The 23,264-nt window shown below is 37.5% G+C and overlaps 2 protein-coding genes across 2 annotated transcripts in view; both read right to left on the bottom strand.

Moving 5' to 3' along the window:
* LOC140136133 (DNA topoisomerase I, mitochondrial-like) overlaps positions 1 to 15,512 on the bottom strand; it is a 25,835-nt gene extending 10,323 nt beyond the window's left edge. The window contains exons 1-15 of the mRNA XM_072157839.1: positions 15,378 to 15,512; positions 14,986 to 15,034; positions 14,375 to 14,454; positions 13,689 to 13,791; positions 13,133 to 13,242; positions 12,446 to 12,561; positions 9,472 to 9,593; positions 8,431 to 8,553; positions 7,535 to 7,722; positions 6,839 to 6,983; positions 4,946 to 5,089; positions 3,381 to 3,566; positions 2,172 to 2,355; positions 1,363 to 1,585; positions 162 to 311 (exon numbers count right to left, since the gene is read on the bottom strand). Coding sequence (XP_072013940.1) covers positions 162 to 311; positions 1,363 to 1,585; positions 2,172 to 2,355; positions 3,381 to 3,566; positions 4,946 to 5,089; positions 6,839 to 6,983; positions 7,535 to 7,722; positions 8,431 to 8,553; positions 9,472 to 9,593; positions 12,446 to 12,561; positions 13,133 to 13,242; positions 13,689 to 13,791; positions 14,375 to 14,454; positions 14,986 to 15,034; positions 15,378 to 15,382 — 1,928 coding nt within the window. The 5' untranslated portion in view covers positions 15,383 to 15,512. The remainder of the gene's footprint in view (positions 1 to 161; positions 312 to 1,362; positions 1,586 to 2,171; positions 2,356 to 3,380; positions 3,567 to 4,945; positions 5,090 to 6,838; positions 6,984 to 7,534; positions 7,723 to 8,430; positions 8,554 to 9,471; positions 9,594 to 12,445; positions 12,562 to 13,132; positions 13,243 to 13,688; positions 13,792 to 14,374; positions 14,455 to 14,985; positions 15,035 to 15,377) is intronic.
* Positions 15,495 to 23,264, bottom strand: LOC140136141 (uncharacterized). The gene is made up of 3 exons (XM_072157847.1): positions 23,138 to 23,264; positions 22,806 to 22,833; positions 15,495 to 16,460 (listed from the first exon to the last, which is right to left on the bottom strand). Exons 1-3 carry the CDS (start codon positions 23,174 to 23,176, stop codon positions 15,625 to 15,627), a joined length of 903 nt encoding a protein of 300 aa, XP_072013948.1. The 5' UTR covers positions 23,177 to 23,264; the 3' UTR covers positions 15,495 to 15,624.

Below are 23,264 nucleotides of genomic sequence, written 5' to 3'. Positions count from 1 at the left end.
GGTTGGAAGCAAGTCCGCAGAGTGAAAAATCTTGTGTGCGTCCTATTTACCAGCAAACATGTACGCATACTCAACAACAAGGTGCTGCTAATTCAAAACACCATACATACAAGGCATTTCATTACTACCTTTGCAAAGGATTGTTTGCATAAGCTACTTACCATGCTACTGATATCCGTGGGTCTAGGTAGTTAAGCTTAGAGGTGCCCAACGCAATCTCCTTATTCTCTTGTTTATCGGTGGCTTTCACATCTAATTTCATCAGCTGCTCTTCTAGTCGCTCTACTTGCTTTTTCTTACGTTCCAAGGCACTGTTTCAAATATGCAAAGAAAGAATGGTCACTGACTGCTCTACAAGCCTTATTATGACAAGGCTGAAGCAACTTGTGACTTCTGGTGTCCATTTCAATAAACTTTACCAAGCTTTGTGTCGAAATTGCTTGTAACTTACGACGAGTCGTAAATTTCATTTCACTTACTTACGAATGGTACCCTTCGAAAGTAATAAGGATTTACTATCTATAGGGACCCTCCATAAAGTTACGTCTAGTAGTGGGTATTCGTAACTTTACGAAAGGTTACTTGAGTTACGAAGGGTTAAAAAGTCGAGTGAAATGGACCCCTGATCATTGTGAAATTCCTACAGCCAAAAGGTTTTTCTTTCATGTCCAGGCTTATGCAAAGTTGGATATAGTTGGAATTGTCTCTTCTACTTCAAAATGATTATCAAAAAGGTACATTTGCTGAGTTCATGGTACATGATTACCCTTTACCATAACACTCAACAGAACTATAACCCAAACTGGATCCCTACCGCTAACATAGCGACCCCTTGAATACGTCAGTCACTTAAATCATAAGAACCATATTCCAATTTAAGTCAATGCACTTTTGCATTCAAAGACAGGCTGTACTTTTTCTGATTTATGTCAGGATATATTGTCATCGTATTCGCTGAACAAGTTGCGTACCATCATGACTCGGACGTGACCTACAATCCAGGAAAAAATGGTTGGCATACTTGACTGTCTTTTGGTATATCTCTGCCCCCGCTCTTCCAATTAAATGTTGGACCAAGCCATGTTGTCAACAGGTCCGTGAGACCCTCCAACATTGAAAGATGGGGAGTGGGGAAGGGTGAGATATAGGGGGGAGTCTGTACTTCACATATCTTGCATGCATGTTTCACTCACCTCTCCAATTTTGATAGGGCACGCATTTCCATTGTTTAGTGCAAGTGTGCCAACTATTTTTTTCCTTGATTGTAGCTCTTTTTAATTACCCGATAATCTAGACACGCATCTTGATTATAACTATAAGGAAAATAGTATACTTTTTATGAAGTATTGCATCTCAACTTACTCTCTAATTTTCTCGCTGCGACTTGACTTGTAATCTACCTTCAAGGCTTTGTATTCTTTCTTGGCCTTCTTGATGTCATCATGTTTCTTGTCAATCTTCTCCTGTAGATTGGTCATCTGCTTGTCAAATGTTTTGGGAGCGGCACGTTGATGGTTGCACAGGATGGCCACGGCACGATTGGCACGGTTGTACGCCAGTTCTTTTGCTACTACACTATCTTCATCTGCAATGATAGCAACAAATAAGAATTAATATAAACTTAGGTGCAAATTTAGAATACATCATAGGTATCCACATCACTATCCCTAATCTTTTGATGGCGACTAAACTTATGGCCACTCATGCTGAATGCTAAGAACTTTTTCACTGGTGTACTGTAGGTAGTGATGCAGTCCATTGTGTCAAGGATATCAAATGTGTGTGTCCAGAAGTAAGCGAGACGAGACAGTTGCTACACATCTTAAAGGAGTATTTCGGGATCCTAGCATTTGGTTCTGTTGCCTACTTACTGACTGTCCTTCTGATCTGAACTCCCTGGACACTACTGGTCATCTAACAGCATTTCTGATTGGTTGATAACTTGAAATGCTCATTTCAATTGCCAATTATGACTAGGCTTAAATGCAGATGATCTTATTTATACCCTCCTTGATTGGTTCAAAATTAGAAACAATATTCATTTTGACCAATCAGCAGGTAGTTCTCATGGGGTTAAATGCACACATCTCAAGATACCAAGATGGTATGCCCCCCCCACACACACACATTTTAGCAACTTGGCTCTTGGATTGAAGGTGTCTGTTACATACCATTTGTGAGTTCATTGAGCTGGTTCTGCAATGTGAAGGAAGCATTATAAGTACGGAACACTTTAGCTGTCAAGTTATCCATCAGATCTCGTAGATGCTGATTCAGGATGGAGGTATTGAGCCGATCAAACAAGTTGTCACTGCCGGCTTTATTTTCCACAAATAGTTTTAGATTCTTGTACACCTGTAAAAGCAAGCAAGTCATAATTCCTGAGGTGAAAAGTGATGAAAACTGTAGACAGGGGTGTGAACGGAGCTTTCCAAAAAACGCGATAAAAAACAAGCAGCAGAGTAAGCTTACCTACCAATCAATTCAATGGCTATCCCGTGATTCGTGCGTATTTCGTCATAAAATATTAGAAGATTTTAAGCTTGTATTTCATTGCATAAATGCGGTGTTGCACAACAAAATTACAATCCTGGTAGCCATGATATACCCTCTCTTAATTCCCTCTGATTTTTAGTAAACATGTCATCACAGTTTGGGTGGATGGATTGGATTAAAATATCAGTTCAGTTTCACTTCAGTTCGCTACACAAGGGAATCCTGGTCGCTGCCATTTTATATCATTCCGATGGGCACAGTTCAATGAGTACGAACAAGGATTCAAAGAATAAGTGAACTTCGCAACAATATGTGGGATATGTATCACATGTTTCCTACTCTCATCTCCAGCGTCATAATACGTGTTTGTAGTGTGTTCTACATAGAGCGATGGTTTTCTTTCTTTACTGGAGTTGAGGATGTTGAGAAAAAAAAATTCCTTTTAAAAGGAATACGGTGACCAATTACCAAAATCGCGGATTCGAGAAATTGAAAAAAACCCACGGAAATGCATGAATTTAAACGGATCTGGGAATATTAAAAATGCAGACGGAGATTTCACACCCCTGTGTAGAAGAGCAAGGTATTTACTCTAATCCAGGGGTTTAAAACCAGTACAGTACAATTGAGTGGGGCATGTAACACAATTTTTACATGAATTTAGTTTTTGCGCTCAGTACAGCTACTGTAAAAATAAAATTATGCGAATATAATCTATGTTCTTTTATGCAGGTTTATGTAAGAAAACTTGATGATAAGAACATTTTTAGTGCGCTACGCATAGGCTCAATGCCTAGACGTTGATTTACAAGCCAGAGTACTTCAAAAATCTGCACAGCGCGAAAAATTAAATGTGTGAAAAGTACTAGCTTTAAATGACGTACCCTCTTCTCCACAGGCACAGAGTTCTGATATCGTATAGAATCTTTTCCGAGGAAGTCAAACTCCACCACAAATTCCTTGCCATTAAGCTCGTCATGCAGCGTGATGTGTTCCACACGTAGTGAGCAGCAACCTACTGTGTCAGCAGTCTCACCATCTTCCTTCTCGTTTCCCGCTCTCAGAGCAAGCTGTGTAAAAGGACAAGTAATCAAGATTAATAACTGAAAACCTTAAAAAAAACCATGAGAACTCTGCCGATTGGTCAAAAAGAAGTTTTCATTATCAATTGGCCCAATCAGCAACATTGTTAGATAAGGGGGTTATGAAGAAGGGCTCAACTCTATCAAAACTGTTGAGATATTAAGAAAAAATTTCATATTTAGAAAAGTTTTATAGACAGAATGTTTTCATCTTCAGGGGACCTTTAATACATGAACATACATTCGAAATGATATATGATGTTTTCATGGCAACGGTACAGGTCTTATTGTTTTCATGGCAACCGTAGCAACGGTACATGTCTTATACGAGCCAGAGTTGTTGGGCCCTTCTTCCACTAATAAACTGCAAGTGGTAGTTCTGTAAGCAGATGTGTTATAAATAGCTACAGAAATTTGGTAATTATCTATTAATTGCACAAGTAGAAGCAAGTAATATGTTAACAAGAACGTTTATTGTATGTGAAAAGCAGATTTCATGGATAAATAAAATTCCTCATTAAAGCAATTCCATGAAAACCATGATAAAGTGTACTTCGTAGACTTATTTAGAGAGTGGATTTTGGCTCTTCTTTCACACACAAGGAAGAACAGTCTGCTGGCGATAAAATGCTGGGTACAACTCATTTTTGTAAAATGTTGGAGTAGGGCCCTTCTTCCACTTAGGTATTCAATAGTGGTAGTGACTTGTCATTTTTAATCACTGTACCCGGGATACGTTACTTTACAGAGATTGCTGCAAAAAATGAGAATAATATTTGACGAAGTATGTAAGGGTGTGTAAACAGGCCTATTCTGATTTGAGGCACTACTATCTGCTATCTGCTGATAGTTGAACTAGCAAAAACAGTTCCAATCAACACAAAACAGTACAGGATCAGAATTTCATTTCATAGTGCGAGAATCAATCTTGCAAATCAATGTCTGTGTAAACTACGTTTGCGGGAATCAACTTTGATTTAGCAAATCTGTTTACGAGAATCGTTGCGAGAATCCATTCTCTGATTCACGCCGAAATTCTGACCCTGCAGTATGTATGAATATCAACTCGTATACAATATTCGCAAATAAGTTAATCAGGATTGTCAATAAAATAGATAATTCAGAATTCTTGTAAGCAAATCCAAAATTTGTTTTGATGTTACATAACTCATGAGGTACGTAACATCAACCCAAATTTTGGATTTGCTTACTAGAATTCTGAATTATCTACGATACTAACAACAGGGTTGGCTTTGAGGGTACCACCCCCTTCCGGAAAAAAAAAATTATTATTTAAAAAAAAATTTTTGTGCGTAGTGACAACCCTGATCAACAATACACACAATTATATTTGTCCACTTTCTTACCTTATCAATGAAGTACATGGCCACAGCTCTCTGTCTCACACGCATCTCTTTACTCTTAAAATCTTCATGGTAGTTTTCCCGAATCTTTCCGATAATCTTCTTCAGATTGCGTGCAGTTTCATACTTCTGCCAATCTTTCTCACCCTGTTGGATTAGAAGGGAAACAATTCTTAATAAGAATACCTCTATAGCAGAGCAAGAAGTGCATACTAGGGCCATTTAATTACACGATTTTGGGGGTCCATCGCGATTTTGGTGGTCCATCGTGAATTTTGAGAATTTTGCCAAACACACTACATTTCAATGTAAATTCACCAATAATAACCTTTTTACAACATAACAGGCTTCCCGTTAGTGTGCGTCATTGCGTCCAGATAATAAAAGCCCCAAAATTTTGACCCACCTGCTGAGAATTGAAGTAAATTCTGCAATATTTGTAAATGCAACGTCAGGAAATCGTGCACTTTTTGCATGCTTTCCGAACGATCGCTGGCCTGATGGTGGGGAAGTCCCGATTGATTTGTTTACAACCAAGCACGTGCCGCTAACGTGCCGTTAATGTTTATTTAATTATTTATCACAACCTGACAATATTCAATTTTTAATATTTTAAGTTTATTTTCTCATAAATAATCTAGGTTTCCTTTATTAGTATTATTGTTACGATGAATAAAAGCAATTTTAAAGACAAAATCCAAATGATAACTCCTTTTTCATATTATTTGTGGTAGCGCGTGTTTTAGTTTTTGTAGCATCAACTACACGTTAATTTAAAAAAAGAAATGCGGAAGTGAAAGTACGAACGAAAATTGCTCAAGATTGACAGACTTTGCTCATGTTTTTGCACCTGTTTTTGACCACGTTTCGGACCAAAACTGACACAGAAATGAGAAAAATTATCATAGCGAACGGAGATGGAATATCACGGCGAAAATGCACTTTTATTTTTTTTTAACAATCAACATTTGATGAGGTGTAGACCCGGGGTACGTGTGTATCGTCATAATCGTGAATTTAAATACTGGAAAACGCATTTTCACGCTTTTTGACTTGAATTTTCGCGCATTTATAAAAAAACAGCCGCGCATTTTGCCGTTTTAAATCGCGCGAAACTCCGGTGCCTAAATTACTCTCTTTGTGAAGAATGGCTCAGGGGTAGACATGAGGGGCAATAAGGCCAAAGGTCTGTTTGCCATTTCAGCTCAAAATTTATTTGGGTCGGTAGGTCGCAAAGTGAATTTTTAGTTCAAAAAGCTTCCAAATCAGGGATAAACTTTGGAAGTCATTTCCAGGTTCAAATTCAAGATGGCGGCACTCACGGAGCCGCATGGAACATAATACTTTTGCGGTAAATGCAAAATTACATACGGAAGTTCGTAATCAAACAAGAATCTGATGAAATTAGTGAAATTCTACCATAATTAGGCAATAAACTGGATGGAAGTTTTGAGTCGGTAAGCAATTTAGCGACTGTCGCTGACATGACTTATGCAAGTATTAAGCTTACTCTCACAATATAGCATTGAAATTTCTGCATTTTTCATTGAAAAATTAGAGGGGGGCATTTATTAGAGGGGAGCGTTTCATACAAACAATATGGTACTTGTCTCATTACTGCATTGATATTTGAAGAGCTTTGTTGCAAAACCCCTTACATTCACTCAAGCAATTTTGAGAACACATCAAAAAATCAAACAAATACTGATATGTGGGGGTTTGCAACAAAAGCAGTTTTTGGCAGGATGCTCGAGTAGGATGCGCATCCCGCCAAAAACTGCTTTTGTTGAAAATCCCCTTATATAAGTATTTGTTATTTTTTTATGTGTTCTCAAAATTGCTCAAGTGGATGTAAGGGGTTTTGCAACAAAGCTCTTCATTTGCATAATAACTGACCTTTATCCTTGAGCTAGGATTCAGCATTATGTACTTGTTTTGTCCCTGTATATTTTCTGTCCACGTTGTGAGCCAGGACACCTTGTTATCATGGATGACTTTCTTCCACCTGTGCCCCTTGGGTGGGTCTGGTACAGGGGCTTCTCTGTGTAAGTAAGAACATAGGTCAGGTGATATAATGACAGCCTGAGTATAAAACACTATAACATAGAATATCATGCCCAATGACAAGATAGGTCTGATGTTAACCAGTAAACGGGCTACACATCATCAAACACAGTAACTGTAAAAAATATTTGTGGTACATTTTGTTTTCACTCTTTTCGTGCAGCGACCGCAAAATTTCAACTCAATAATATCTTGGTGGTGCACAGGCAAATGTTAGGAAGCTTAGAATCACTCACAAATTTAAGAACAAGTATAACACTTCAAAAAGGATTAGTGCATTTTTTAGAATTTATCACCCTTTGCACGGAACCGCCATTTTGCTACCAAAACAAGGTCCTCCTTGCAAACGCATGTGTAAAAGGTTCATTGTTTCTCACGCTTTTCTTGCAACGCGCCAGAAGGTTATTGCAAAGTGTACACAGTAATGAAAGCACACGTTTGACAGTCGATGACGCACACACTTTGCTTGGGTAGAACCTCGTTTTGAGATGACTGTGCGATCGGCGAATAGCAGGGTAATCCTCTTACTTTGAGCAGTTGATGATGACATCTTCTGGTTGGATCCTCTTTTTCAGCTTGCCCATCTTTGGATGTTCTCCACGACCACGGAATAGACCTGGGGGCTCTATCCTGAAGTTCCCGATTTTCTCACGATGACTGTCCATTACACAGTACCCATACTCTTCTGTTAGTTCTTCGTTTATTTTCTTGTTTTTCTGTGGGGGATAAAATTACAAGGGACATCAATTGGCAATTTGGCATGCTTCTTGAAAAAATTATTTTTAATATTTTCTATGTCTGAAAATTTATACATAGTGTGGAATTTCTTCCCTCAAGTTAAAACTAAAATACAATCAACTAGTGAATGCCAAAAACAACAAACCATTTCAGTTTCTTATTGCAACTGATACTCAAGTAAATTTCATAATTGTTCAGAGGTACGAGTATGTGATGGTGATTACCGAGTGCCTTGCTCGAAGTGAAGTCTCCACTCCTAATCACTCTTATTGTAAAGACTGTTGATCGGTCACTTGGCGTGAACGTTATCACTTCTGCGTTCAAACTTGCTTTTTGTTTTTAATCAATTCGGAACCTTCACTATTGACTTTCACGGATGTGCACACGCAGAAGTAATTGTACCGCATAATTCCTTGCTACGTCATAATTCCTTGCTACGTCACACACGGCGGTCATTGATGGATATCAATAACCTCCGCGCTGGTGTGCGTATATCATCTAACGAGCAATTTGAATGGGGACGCACATATGGTGTGATACACAAAGGTTATGAATTAGTAACAAGGGAGTAAAGAGTACTTCAGGCCAAGTTACCAATAAAATGATGAATGAAAATTTGTAAAATGGTCCCTTGTAGCAAACCAAGTTTATTGATCCAACATTGTGCACTATTTTGATTGACCTACCTGTTTCTCTTCTTTAGACAAATTCCTCCTCTCTTCAGATTTCTCCAAGTAGTATTTATGCAGTTGTTTGAAATTGCACTTTTCTAATTTAGTGATTGTTGCTTGCTCCTCTTTAGTCATTTCCTGTAATATATAATGATTATAGAAAGATGTACAAGGTTAGAACATCCCAACATAGTTCAAAGTTAATATGATTCAATGGGCTTTTTGCCCTGTTACCAAGGTAACAACCCACCTAAGATATGGCAAACTATTCTTTGGCTAAAAAGAGTTTTTCCAACAGGGGTGTGAGAAGCCTCAGACAAAAAAAAGAGCAAAATTATTTTAAAAAGCTGAAAAACAGCGTAAAATCAGGGTAAAAATGCCAAATATGAGCCGAAAATGAAAGAAAGCACATAAATTTTGGCAATAAAAAAAGCTAAAGTCAGCTTAAAAGCTGAATTCTCTCACACCCCTGTTCCAAGCAGAACAATCTGAAACCAATTTTATCATAATCAGAGCATATATGATTTTTTTTACCCCTGTGGAGACCAATATTTGACATTAATTTTGACCCTTATGCCTATATAACTCAAGAACTGTACATTGGTCACACTATACTTTTTCTGAATCTTAATGAGAAGAAAACAATGGTATGGTTTTTACCCATATTCATCCAATTTTGAAATATAAGCCCTGCATTAGCGGCCATTTTTGTTTTATGCAAATTAGCATTTTCCTTAAATTCCCTTTTCTCATATTTTGATATGTTGTTAAGGATGCCAAGTGGCAATAGCAAGCAAACACATTTGTGTTCCAATTTTGTGCAGGTGCACTAATTAACTGTTTTACTTCTAAGAATGACTATTCGACAAGACTTTTTTTTCATTCAGCATGATTTACTTTTACAGTATGGTGTACTGTCCTGTCATGTTCTTAAACCTCAAAAATTTAAACTAATTTGCTATGATTATTGATAGAATACAAAGAATATATATCAGTACAGCTTGATTAATCACTGGTATTAAACAAAATATAAAGAGATCAAGGGGGTGTACAAACCTTTCTCCAATCTCCAAAAAAGTTCTTGTTGAAGACCTCCTTGGTGGTGTAGTCATGGTCCAACATTCTAGCATAGAATCCAGCTACTTCTTCTGCACCCTCGCTCAGTTTCATTACTTTACCTAAATATAGGAAAACAAAAAAATATGCTCACTTAGAACTCAGTTGTGGTGGAATGGACTCCATGTATGCAAGAATATCAGCTTCTGTGTCACAGTTCAAATTGTGGATTAAAACACATGATCTGTTTATTTCGCTTATTCAAATTCATCATTTTTCTTTGTTATTTTTTCCGTCTGCCATTATCATTTTAAACTAGTATCTAATGTATTAATTTTTAATGTATCATTTCTCTCCTATCAAGTTTTAACTTCGCTCTTATGATGTTTTTGCACATGGATTTACATTGTATAATGTTGCTTTATCTCTTACGAAGATTTTTTGCGGCCGGATATGTTCTGTTCGAGGTACATTTCATCACTATCGACCCATGTTGCAATATATCACAAATCAGTACATTAAAATGTTAGAAATGCATCATAGGAAGCACAAGATATCGTCTCTGGTGGTGAACTCCGGTGGGCTATTCCATTTAATATCCACTCTCCCCCTGGGAAGATTTTGGAAATATCTTCCACAGGGGAGTAAGATTCAAATGGAATAGCACATTAACCAATTTTATTTGACTTGTCCTCCCTCTGTGGAAGATTCATGTTGAATATATCAGTGGCGTAACTTTGGTTCAGGGTGCCCGGGGGCGAAAGTAGATCGGGTGCCCCTAACCAATGGTGTGCATGGTGCAAAGCCCCACCCGGACAAAAAAAAATGAAAGAGAAAAGTGCTCTTCCGACAAAAATTGAAAGAGAAAATCGGGAACGCAAAGGAAAAGAAAAGGGACCATATACTGCAGTTACTGTCCGTTTTCCTATGCACAATACACAGTGCTCTTTCCCATTGACGCCTGACCTCTACAAATAGCCTACGGTAAAAGTATGGGGATATGCCTAGTTAACGGCGCTGTGTGAAAATAACCGCCAATATTAAAAGTACTCTTCTAAAGTTCTAGAAAATATAGTTTTGTAACATGTCCTAAATTTTTAGCTAATTTAGATGTTTGGAAATATGCGTACTTTGGTGTTTTAGTTAATGTTATAGGTAATAGTACATTGCCTAGTTAACGTCGCTGTGTGAAAAATAACCGGCCAATATTAAAAGTACTCTTCTAAAATTCTAGACAATATAGTTTTGTAACATGTCCTAAATTTTAGCTAATTTAGGTGTTTGGAGAGGTCGCACTTTTGTGTTTTAGGAAGGATATGTAAGCGACAGATAACACCAAAAATATGAAGAAATTATTTCCAAACCGTGTTAAGTCAACAATCATTATGTTGCTCATTTTCAAGAATGCTGGTTTACAAAAGGCACGCCATTGTCTCATTTCGTGAACAAAGGTACACATACCATTGTTTCCTTTCGTTTCCTTTATAATCGGTTACCCAACTGAAGCTATAATACCAGCTTTATTGCGATATCGCACATGTAAAACAGACACTTGTGCACAACCAGAGAAGATCCGATTTAATCAGTTGAGCTGTTTCAATGAGTGTTATCTTGGTTTAATAGCTTTTAATGGGGTTTAAGTCCTGCAAAGGTCGAGATGAATTCTACTGTAGACATGACTGCATCATGCAAGAAGCCCGTTTTCCACCAAAATTCATCCATGGGCCAAAATAGTGCAAAATACAAAAGATTTACTTGGCGCTGCTCACAGCACAATGTCCCTATTATACTTTGATCAGCTCGTAATAGGCGGGACTTGTTAGGCTTTTACTACTACGCCAAAAGTAGACCCACGTTAAGAGAGCCATTATTTGACCTGTCCGGCCTATATTTTGTGTGTTAATGTTAAAGAAAGCAGATAAAGTATAGGACTTGCATTAGTAATTTGTGATGCTTCTGGAGAGGTGTGACAAAACAATTCTCAAAGTAAAATATTTTGATATTAATCCGCGATGTTATAAGGCCCGCCGATTAGGAGCTGATCAAAGTATAAGCCCTTTCCACCCAGATCATGGGCCCAAATAGCGTAAAATACAAACATTTTGCTCGCTACGCCCGCACATTGTCTCAATAAAGCCTTTTTGGGAAGATCAAATACTTAAATGTACATACTCTCTCTAAGAAAACCGGTATATGTATAATTCCCTCTGAAAACCGGGTCAAAATTATGCAAGCGCAAAATTGCTTTCGTTTTTGCCCTCAAATATTACCCCCCCCCCGACCAAGAAAGCTTGCTATGCCATTGATTGAAAGCCATATATACCTACCGAATAACGTTTTAAAAAATAGTGTTTCCGATCAAATTAATTTTATCTTTCAATGAACTTCATGTTAACAAAAAATGTTTTCATCTTCTCCAATGGCTTTACTTTTGTATCACTAGCTGCAGTGACGTAGCTAGAGGTTGTGGCGCCCGGGAGCAAGAGTACAAAATACCTCTTCTTCCTAAAACAATTGCTTGGTGTATGAAATATCAGGCTTAAATACCACTAATTTGGTATAATCAAGTTGAATTTCGGTCTTTCATGCGAAGCCTTGAACATTTTGTGTTGAGGGGGGCACCCAAATGAAGATTAATTCTCTCCATGGTAGGTAAAGGTGTCCACTTGTTCCTATAACAAAGTATTTTCGTGTCGAAATGCATGTGTATCCAGGCCTGGCCAGGGTGCCCCTTAGCCCGGGTGCCCGGGGCGCGGCCCCCCAGAGCCCATAGGAGTTACGCCACTGGAATATATCTCAGAGGGTGTATGAAATTCAAATGCAGTTGCCTGTGTTCATTCCATTTAAAATTTGTTCTCCCCCTGTGGAAGATATTTCCAGAATCTTCCACAGGAGCAGTGTGGATTTCAACTGGAATAGCCCAATGTATGCCTTTGGTTGAGTTAAGTAGACCTGAGCTACAAAATGTACCTACCATCATATTTGAAATGGACACTGCTTGGCAGTGGCTCATACGGTGGGGCAAACACAGGACCTTTGTGCTCCAGGTAACGATATTTAATACCTTCTGGGAGTGGCTCCTCCTCCCACCTGTATCAGAAAGAGAGAGGATAGTTGTTATTGGTTGTGTCAAGTTGATAAAATCTTATGCTGGTTTCATACTTTTATGACGCATGAGCAATGCAGACAAACTGACACAATCAAGGCTTTGAATTGGCTGATACGTTATGCCGCTTGCCGCAGCGACAAGAAAGTCTGTCAGGGGCATTAGACACAACATTTCACAATCCAATTACAATTCAAGTAATGAATGGCTGCCCACCACCTCCAATGGCTATTTGTGTGTATACATTTGTATTAGTTAGTTCAAAACATTTGGTGTTCATATTTTCTTTGAGACCTTTTCCAGACTGTTTATGAAAAACATTGATCATGCGCGAGCATTATAATATATTTGCCCAATAAATGATTTGTGATAAATGATAAGTGATTTGAGCACACATTCGATACTGTCAACACCCCCGCATCCGCATCAAGTAAGAGTAGAGCGTTACATTAATAATTCGCTTAGCGAAACCAAGTCTTCACTAACCATTTTTGCAATCAACCAATACCCAGAAAATGTGAAAATGAAGACAAATATTATGTGCATAAAACTTACCATTTCCAAACTTCTTCTTCCTCTCCTTTCTTCTTTTTCTTCTTCGTGCCTTTTGTGCCTTTTTCTTCTTCTTTGCCTTTCTTGTCTTTTTTGTGTTTTTTCTTCTTTACCTGAAATGGGAATTTTATGAACCAGATTGCAACAATTATAAATATAGATTACCATAGTAATAACTACACAATATAAACCAAACTGTCATCGGGGTCGACAATAAGGGTTGCGTCAGCGAGCTAAAAAAACCCCCTACAAATAGCGTGAGCGTGTTTGCACGTAAGCGCTGATAAGTTGACATGTACTGTACGCTCAGATGAGCGATGTCACCAGGTATGAATATTGTACCGGCGTCAACTGAATTCAAGTACGCTTAGAGGACACGGATGGATGTTACTATACTCTAATCAGCTTGTAATAGGCGAGACTCATAACATCTGGGTGTAGCACCTATGCACGCTTTTGTGAATTTACCCGGGTATAAGTTGAGGCTTTATTGACTCACGCAGTAACAAAAACCAAATAATTCTCGCCTATTATGATTGGATGATAGTATTGCTCTTACCAATGGTTCATCGTCGTCGCTCTCCTCTGGCTCCTTCTTCCTTTTCTTGCCTTCTTCCTTCACCTTCCTTTCTTCAACTTTCTGTTTTTTAGCTTTGTCTGACCTGTTAAAACAGTTTTAAAACATTTGTCAGTTTCAGGTCGATCCTTCATGTAATTATTTCGTGTAAACTAATCCTAACCCTAATCCTAATCATAACCCTAATCCTAACCCTAATCCTAACCCTAAACTAACCCTAATTTCGTGTAAAATTACATGAAGGAATAACCCAGTTTCAGAATTATCTGATAATTATTCTGTATCTTACACTTGCACTATACCCAGTCTTTGTTTTGTGTATGATGATCGGCGACAAAGAGGATAATTGATACATCGGCCATCTGGGCACATGGAATAAAGAATAGCCTCCTTGTTTTACATTTGGGATTGTCAAGACCCCTGGTTGAAGGGAAAGAGGCGAGAATATATTTCTGATCCTCAGTGTTTACACATGCACACTGTAACTGGCTCCATTTTCTTTATTGCGAAAGTTGTTTAGTTGGAATTCTAGCGCTCCATTTCCATCAACAACTTGCAACTATTGCCTAATTTGATCAATGATTGAAGAAGTTCATCAAGGCTGTTGATATTTGAAGGTTTTTTCTTGTTAGTCTACTTTTTGATGAAATGAAGAGTTCTTGACATACCTGGAAGACAGAGGTTCATCATCATCATCATCGTCTTCATCCAATGGACGCTTTTTGATGGGCTTGTCCAATGATTCCTTCTACACATTCAAAATAAAACAAACAACATCGTAAATTTCTCAACATACTGAAACAGAAGTTAGGTAATGAATGCAGATACAAACAACAACATACATATGTACCGTTGGGCAAGTTGATAAGGTTGGACAAAAATGTGTTTTTGATAACATGGCTCCAGGAATGAACATTCGGTCAGTCAGCCAAATATGTCATATTAATGGAAAGAATAACTTTAAATAAGTTTTACAATGTTACAAAAGCTAACAATATTGAGTTTGGTCTCTTTTATTGTGCAGGTCCGGAAGCCAGAATCCTACTAATATTTTTGTTCCAGCACTCAAAATATATTTTGGGTTGGCAACAGGAGCCAAAAAATGAAGCAAAACTTTGCCCCCTCACACTAAATTCCTGGCTACACTACTGGTTGGCAGGATTGAGAAGGGGATGGTCAGATGACTGGAAACACATCAATATTTTGTTCAGCCTAAACAAATTATATGCGAGCCTTGGTATCAACGAAGCATGAGCTAGGTATTAACACATCCCCTCACCTTTGGTTTAAAGTCATCAGAACCCGCCTCCTCTTTGATCTTACTGGGGCTGTAAAACAAAATGTAAACAAACAATATTAGGCAAAATTATACAAAATCTTGTGCTTTGGTGGATCTTAATACTGTATGTCACCTACTTCACCAAGTGACGTTTTGTGTCAATGGTTTCCTCCGATTCATACAAAACGTCACTGAAAACGTATAAACATATTCTCAATAACAAAGCAAATATTCAATTCTAATCATAATTCTTTCTGGGAGATCTTTTGTAATGGTATCTACTAATCCACCTATCTAACTTATAATGGAATACAAAGTATCATGGGCATGCCAAAATATTCACAAAATTTTTAATTATAACTTAAGCGCTTTTTCCCATCAGTTTTACATACCTCATCGTTTCCAATTTCACTTTTGAACTGCTGCTCTCATGCTTGACATCACTTCCTGGTTCTGCTTTAACTTTAACCTTCTCTCCACCTTCTTTCTTGATCTTGTCCTTTGAATCACCTTCTTTCTTGATCTTATCCTTTGAAGAACTACTGCTGTGCTTTGAAGAGCTGCTACTGCCATGCTTTGAAGAGGAGCTACTGCTATGTTTTGATGATGAGGATGAATGTTTTGATGGATCTTTTGGCTTTAATGATGGATCTCGGGGCTTTTGGGAAGGATCTCTTGGTTTGCCAGAGGAATCTTTTGGTTTTTGAGAAGGATCCTTTGGTTTTGCTGATGGATCTTTGGGTTTGGAACTGCCATCTTTGTGCGAAGATGATGAGCTACTTTTGTGAGATGCGACACCTTGGAACCGTCGCCACTGCTACTGACCTTGTGCTTCATGTCTGAACTGGATTTGACCTTTGGAGTACCCTGTGAGCCATCTTTAGGCTTTGATGAACTTGAACTGTGCTTGGAGCTAGAATGCGACCCATCTCTGGGTTTTGAGGATGATGAAGAGGAACCATCCTTTGGTTTAGAGGATGAGTGAGATCCATCTTTTGGTTTTGAGGAACTATGGGGCTTGGAGCTAGAATGGGACCCATCTTTCGGTTTTGAGGATGAAGAGGAACCAGGTTTAGAAGATGAATGCGACCCAGACTTTGATGAAGATGAATGTGACCCAGGCTTTGAGGAAGATGAATGCGACCCATCTTTTGGCTTCGATGAAGAATGCGAACCTTCCTTTGGTTTTGAGGAAGAGGAAGAATGTGATGGTTTTGAACTTGAAGAATTGCTGGATACTTTAGGCTTGGATGATCCATCTTTAGGCCTTTGACCATCTTTTAGTTTGTTGCTATCGTGAGATTTTTTGATTGCGTTGGGATCTTTCGGCTTAGAACTTGTGCCATTTGATTTGGAGACTGAATTAGAGTGATGACTGTTTGACGATGGTTTCTTCACTGGACTTGACGAGAGATTCTTGTGCGGGGTGCTGTTGGAGCCACTGTGGTTCACATCTGGCTTGGGTTTTTTAACAACTGCAAAATAAGACAAGGAGGAAAATTCTTAATAATTGATCACAAACTTACATAACATATGGGTCACTGCATATTTAAGGGGCTACTACACCCCCCTTCCCAATTTTGTGTCTATTTTGCATATTTCTCAAAAATGATACTGCATTGGTGACAAGTAAGATATGTATATTATTGGGGCAAGGACTACAACTACTGCACTGGAAATTTTTATTTCAGCACAGACAACATTTGAGGAGTTACAGTCAAAAATGAGGGAAAACCAATATTTGATCAATAAATCAATAACTACTCGCCTTGAGTTGCTGAATTTTCAGTGCAGGAGTTGTAGTCCTTGCCCCTATAATATACATATCTTACTTGTCACCAATGCGCTATAATTTTTTAGAAAAATGCAAAAATAGGCACAAAATTGGCCAGGGGTGTAGTACCCCCTTAAGCAAAGTCCTCATTTTATCTTTCATAATTTTTACATTATTTATATTATAATTACCATATTCATTCAAATAAGTGCCCTGGCAGGGCGCTGAACAAAATCATTTTGGACGGGTGCTTATTTTTATATGGTTTACCTAATTTTTTCCTAACAGGCATTTATTAGAAACAAATTTATGTACGTTATAAAAGGGTCCGGAGACATTCTTGTAGCTTTTCTGATGCAGAAAATGTATTGCAAGTTTACACAGGACTTCTATCCCCCAGCTATTTCACTGTATCGACGTCTATCCGTCACTTCACTTCAACACTAGTGGTACCCCTTTGGCAAATTGAAAATGCCAATTGGAACGAATACGGTAAGTGCCCCTTGAACATAAATTCAGAATGCTGCAGAGTGAAATGGCCCCTGTCAGGGGCCATTTCACTCTGCAGCATTCCGAGTTACTGGGGAACCGAGCAGATCTATAATTTCTTAAATGATCTGGCCAAGCGCTTGTGTGCGGCATTCCTGGGGGGGGGGGGGTACTCAAGTTTGGTTTTTGGTAGGGGCAGCCATCAGAGCTCGATTTAGACGGGTGCATGCATGCACCGGTGCAGGTAGAATTTTGCCTGTACAAGTTCAATTATATGTACTCTCCTGAATGATCTGAGTGGTAAACTCAGGGTGGAAAATCAGACTAAACTAAAGCTTATTCAGGAGTGGTGCAATTATTATCAGGGGCGTAGCAAGCGGGGGGACAGGGTGGACAAAGTCAATGGGCCCAGAGGGTTCAGGGGCCCGAGCACTAAAGCGAAAATTAAATAAGGGCTGATAAAAGAGATGTTAAAAGCAGAGCTGGATTTGCCACTGGGCCAGGGCCCCAAAATTGCCTAGATGCATCTTTCTTGACCAAAATAGGGCAAAATTCACAAATTTCCTGCGCCTCGCACCCATTCAAACAGCAAAATTCAGGTTGATTTGGGGCTAAAATAGTCTGAAATTGAGGGGGTAGGTGGTGTAAAAGTTGGAACCTTGGCCACCAAAATTTTTATGATCCCCCTAAAAAGGGTGGATTTTTTTATCCCCCCTTTTTTATGGTCTAAAATTTTGTTGACCCCCTCCATATTACTCATAGTGTTACATCCAAATTGTAACGTGTGCAAATTTTGTTGATTTGAAGCTTGTGAGTACACGATTGAACATTCATGTGCGCAAAGAGCACAACAAATTTGGAATGTGCATGCCTTGTCGTACATTTTACTGCACGGTCTTTTACCCTCAAATTTTCCCCCCCTAATTAAGAACTTTATTTTTTTAAATTCCATTTTTAGTTAGGGCCCAAACTTTTTTTGCTCTCCCCATATTTTTAGACCCCTCCACCTATAAAGTATGAACACTCCCTTAGGGTGTAAAACAGAAATGGTGCCGCCCAAAACATCTGTGCCAAAAATCACTTGGCCCCCTCTCTACCTGCAAAAAAATCCCTGTCACCCTTTTAAACCTGCCAAAAAATCTTATAAAAAATCCTATAATTCACCACCTTGGGGTACACAAATATTGCACAGCCCTCAGTTGTAAGGCCCTTCGCACTTGATTATTAGTTTCCTGTTAAAGATTTTTGAAAAAGGGACGAGGTGACTTTTAATTATTAATTATCTTTTTTATTTTCTTTATTTAGTTTGAACTATTACAAGCAACTATTGACTCGTTTTGACTATGAGCGGGCATTTAATTATTTCACAACAATATTTGATTTTATAAATAAGTGAAGGTAGAGTTGTACTCTTTGTTTATTCATCATTATTGTTGATATTATTAAAGTCAGAAAATGGCAAGTAGAAGTAGTTGAAAGTTATTTTAAAGGAGAAAATTAGAAATAAAAATAAAATAATTATTTTGAGATTTTCAATTTTGGACGCGGGCGGTAAACAGGAAACTAATAATCAAGTGGGAAGGGCCTAATGGTAGTTAAATTCTGCAAACATGCAGCACAGAAATAGACTTTCTTGGTAGAAATGTCTTTTGGGCGAAAATCGCGAAGCGATTTTCGACCCATATTGCGCTGGGTTTTGTACTACTTACTTCTTCACGGCGTTTCAGAATAAAAATGAAATATTCAGTGCTGTCTATGTAATCAGGAAACTACAGAGGCGATAGTGTCCATTTAAATTTGTCATTACTACTTCATGTTGATATTCAAACAGTGCTATAAAGTTGTCTTACCAAGGAATATGTTTGTATTAAACGAAATAATTGTTTTACAACTTCCATGAACTAGCATTACTTTTATGCAAATCAGAAAATTGCAACAGATATTTCTCATTTCTCTAAGACTGAGCGGTATTGCCAGATTGTACATTACAGTTGGGCTACATAATAATAGCCTCATTATAGTTTTATTGATACTGGCAAAATACTTGCTTGCATGTGCTTGTTGTTAACTATAGCGTATAGAATCTGATAATGATACTTTAACCCATGAACCACACAGTCAATTAATTTATGTCAACATGACCTTTTCACGAGGCTGTTTATATAACTGAATCATTTATACAAACACAACCTTGAGTACTTAAGGGATCCAGAATGGGCGTTTCGATAGTATTTTTTTTGGGGGGGGGGGGACATGAGAGCACATATCAGACATATGGAATTGTATTCCTAATACGAAGAATGTCTTTCTGATATCAAATAATTTTCATTTTTTGAAATCACGATGTAATAGGCCTACAAATTTTATGACAAATTATTAAAATTTGATATTTTCATATTTTTGATATATAACAGTCCTCAAGTAAATGTTATAAATCTAATGACATATTCTTAAAGTGTATGTAGCTGGGAGGAAAAGCCGATCAATTGAAAAATTTTTACCTATCATATTGAAAATATGGATTTTTTCCCAAAATGACCTAATTTTTTGTGTTTTGGGAAAGAGATCCATATCTTCAATACGAAAGGTCAAAATTTTCAATTGATCGTCGGTTTTTTATCCCAGCTACATCAAAATCAAAATTATTTGATATCAGAAGGACATTCTTCGTATTCAGAATGCAATTCAACATGTCTGATGTGCTCTAATGTCCCACAATAAGTACTGTCCAAACGTTCATACCCCATCCCTTAAATGGGGAAACTTGGTGATAAAGAGAAAATATATTTACTTTAGCACTGAGCCCTGTGCAATACAAATCGCCCGGACTTATTTGCTCATGCAGACCATGAGTGTTTGCTTATTGACCAATTACCAGGAGAAAAGTCAATAACTGGTTGCCCTTTATCTGCTAACTTGGTTGAACCTGGTATGGTGGTATACAGCTGTATACGTTGAAGTCAATGTTCAATAAATGCCATATGTTGCTAGCAGTAAAATAATTAAATAGGCCTACTACATGCAATGACAATAAATAAAAATTCCTTTAAAAAAGAATGGGGCGCCTAATGTGCATGTGAGTTCGGACGTGATATGGTGAATTCCATGGCATGGTGTTTAGATTTGATATTATAATGATCTACTCAGGGAAGAGTAGAAGATGATCAAATGCAAATGTGTTTGATTGGGGAAAGTGTATCACAGGACCGCTTTTGGATGAAATATTAAATTTGAATTGGAATGAAGCTGTCGTGTCAATTTGCGATTATGTGGGGTGGGGAGTTCTGTTTTGGGGGCATATTGTAGTGATGATATTACTTCTACTTGCTTATACACTGAAAATCTAATAGAGATGAATTATGATGTCGTCATGCATAGATCTTAAGGTGGTATTTGCGGCATATTCTAGAAATTAATAAATGGCTGAGACAAAACCGTTTGTCTTTCAGAAGATTTTAAGGTATGTAATTTGAAAATAAATTATTTGAGTTTGATTTGTTATAGGTCTAATTCGTTTTAGGCCTAACTTTTTCATTAATAGTATACTCTTTATAATATAGATATTTTATTACTTTCAGAAGATTTTATTTTCATTTTGATTTTGAGTTAATAGTTGATCGCCACATCTCTAAGACGGAAAATAAAGTACTAGCCTAGTTTTAATAACCAGAGTGACATAAAAAGTAGAAATACAATGCATGGAGAGGTACATTATTGGCATTCAACATGTTCAAAATGAAAGAATTTTATGCAGAGGGTGAACTTGTTCAACTGATAAATAAATTTTGTAGATGTCAGCATGAAATTATTTTTAGGTATAAATACTTTCGTTAATCGAATAACCGAGCAACATGAAAAGTAGAAATATGGGGAGACTCACTATCGGCATTCAACAGAATGAACTAATGGATGTTTTCATTCAAGTGCAAATTATGTTCTAAGTAGCTTAAACTTTAATAATTGACAAGAACCTATTCATTTTTTTAATCAAATTTGATTCCTTACTACACCTTTATCTTGACACTTCCTCATTTGTTCGCCCTGTTCCTTTTTAAAGGAATTTTTATTTAAAGGATAAAAGCACTAAGAACAAGATTCAAGGTGAGAAATGCAAGATTACGTTTTCTGTTGGCCACTTGGCCAATCTTTTATAATGCAAGATTTTTTTTATGTGGGCTAGGGCCAGGCCTGTCGACTATTATGGAGCTTTACACCCCCCAAAAAAAACCCACACAAAAACAAATAACTGGGGTTGGGGATGCATCCCCAATCCAAAAATAGTCCACTTTTTCTATAAAAAAAAAAAAAAAAACACAACAACTAAATCAGCCAATTTTTTTCTCCCAGTCCCCCTAAATCATGGGAACGGTTTTTAGGCCTGCACAAAACCCAACATAATTAGGGACGCACCATTAGATTCTCGGCGGCGGAATTTTTTTTTTTTCGCCTCCAAGAGCACCAAATTTTTTTTAAAGCCGCCTTGGGCGAAGTTATTTTTTTTTTCAATTTTAATGTATATTTTTATACATTATTATGTTTTGATGGATCCAAGTTGTGATAATATTGGATCCAAAACATAATAATGATAAAATTGATGCTTTACGCCCAATATTTATTGGTCTCGCTATGAGTTGTAAAATATTGGACTCGACTATGTCTCGTCCAATATTTTAAAACTCATAGCTCGACCAATAAATATGGGCTCAACCGATCCAATTTTATATCAAAGTTGGGTTGGTGAAATTTTTTTTTTACTCATCAGTGAGGCAAAATTTTTTTTTTTCGTCTCACTAGTGGGCAAAGTTTTTTTTTTTTTTTTTTTTCGCTCCCTGTTTTGTATTTTTTTTTTTTTTTTAAAAAAACTCCCCTTTCCCCCCCCCCCCCTGGAAATCTAATGGTGCGCCCTTAGCAACAAAATTACATGCATTTTGTAATGTATAATTTGCTTTATATTAATTCAGAAAAAAAAAAGGAATTTTCAATTTAAAAAGTTGGCAAATAACTAGCTTAGCTTGGCAACAACCAACATGTTTTTAATTTAAATTTAATTGAAAAAATTAAACCAGAATTTTCCCTTAAAAAATGAATATCATTCCTTCTTACAAACTACAATTTAAAAGGCTTGAAACTGTATGTAACCAAGTCAACTTTGATGCACAATTCAGCACCTGCAAGCCAATCCAGTCAATATATGTGACAACCCCATGCATTGCATGTGTGACAAAGGATCACACAGTTCACTTGCCACACAGCTGATCACTTCAAAAAATACAAGGTGAGGAAATATTAAATTACCCACACAGTAGTCCCAATCTACCTGTTATTTATTCATACTAATTTTAAAATAATTTATAGTATAAGATGACTGTTTAAAATGTATTTCTAAAGAGAAAACATCACCAAATTACTGTGAACATCAATCGAAATTGGCCGTGTTCAAATCGCAGTCACCCCGCGAAACAGCATGGGTTGATTTCCGTATGTCGGCCACACTGATTCACGCCACACACACGAACATTGAGACAACAAAAAATAAAGGTGGAAATAGGTTACTTACCATCGCCGGCACTTGACGAGTTTTGACCCTGACAATAGAAAGAAAATGGAAAGGAAGAAATAGTTAGTTTAAGTGAAGCCAGTTTTAAATTTCTAACAATTACTTTTGCTGAAATTATATTCTATAAAGTCTAAAAAAATGAATTAAATACCCTCTTCGGAGTGTCGACATCGGCCAGTGTCGCTTCGCATGCATGTGCAATGATAAGCGGACATAGAGAACCAATGACAAAAAAAATAAGGCAGCCGACCGGTCTCGTATTTTGTAAGATTCCTCAACATTTGGCCACGTAATTCACACGAAATTTAGTCAGAATAATGTACAATACTTACCGATGGGGAAGAGTTCACCTTTTCGGTGGATTCGCTCATTTTGTCTTTGTTCCGGGCAGAAGAAATGGCGGATTGACTTCTCTGAAAAATGACAAAGTACCAATTTTCAGCAACTGCGCTTGCGCAC

Source organism: Amphiura filiformis, chromosome 16, assembly GCF_039555335.1.
Source record: "Amphiura filiformis chromosome 16, Afil_fr2py, whole genome shotgun sequence".
NCBI lineage: Eukaryota > Metazoa > Echinodermata > Ophiuroidea > Amphilepidida > Amphiuridae > Amphiura > Amphiura filiformis.
Note: the sequence above shows the minus strand (reverse complement) of the source record. Positions and strands in the feature narration are given on the sequence as shown.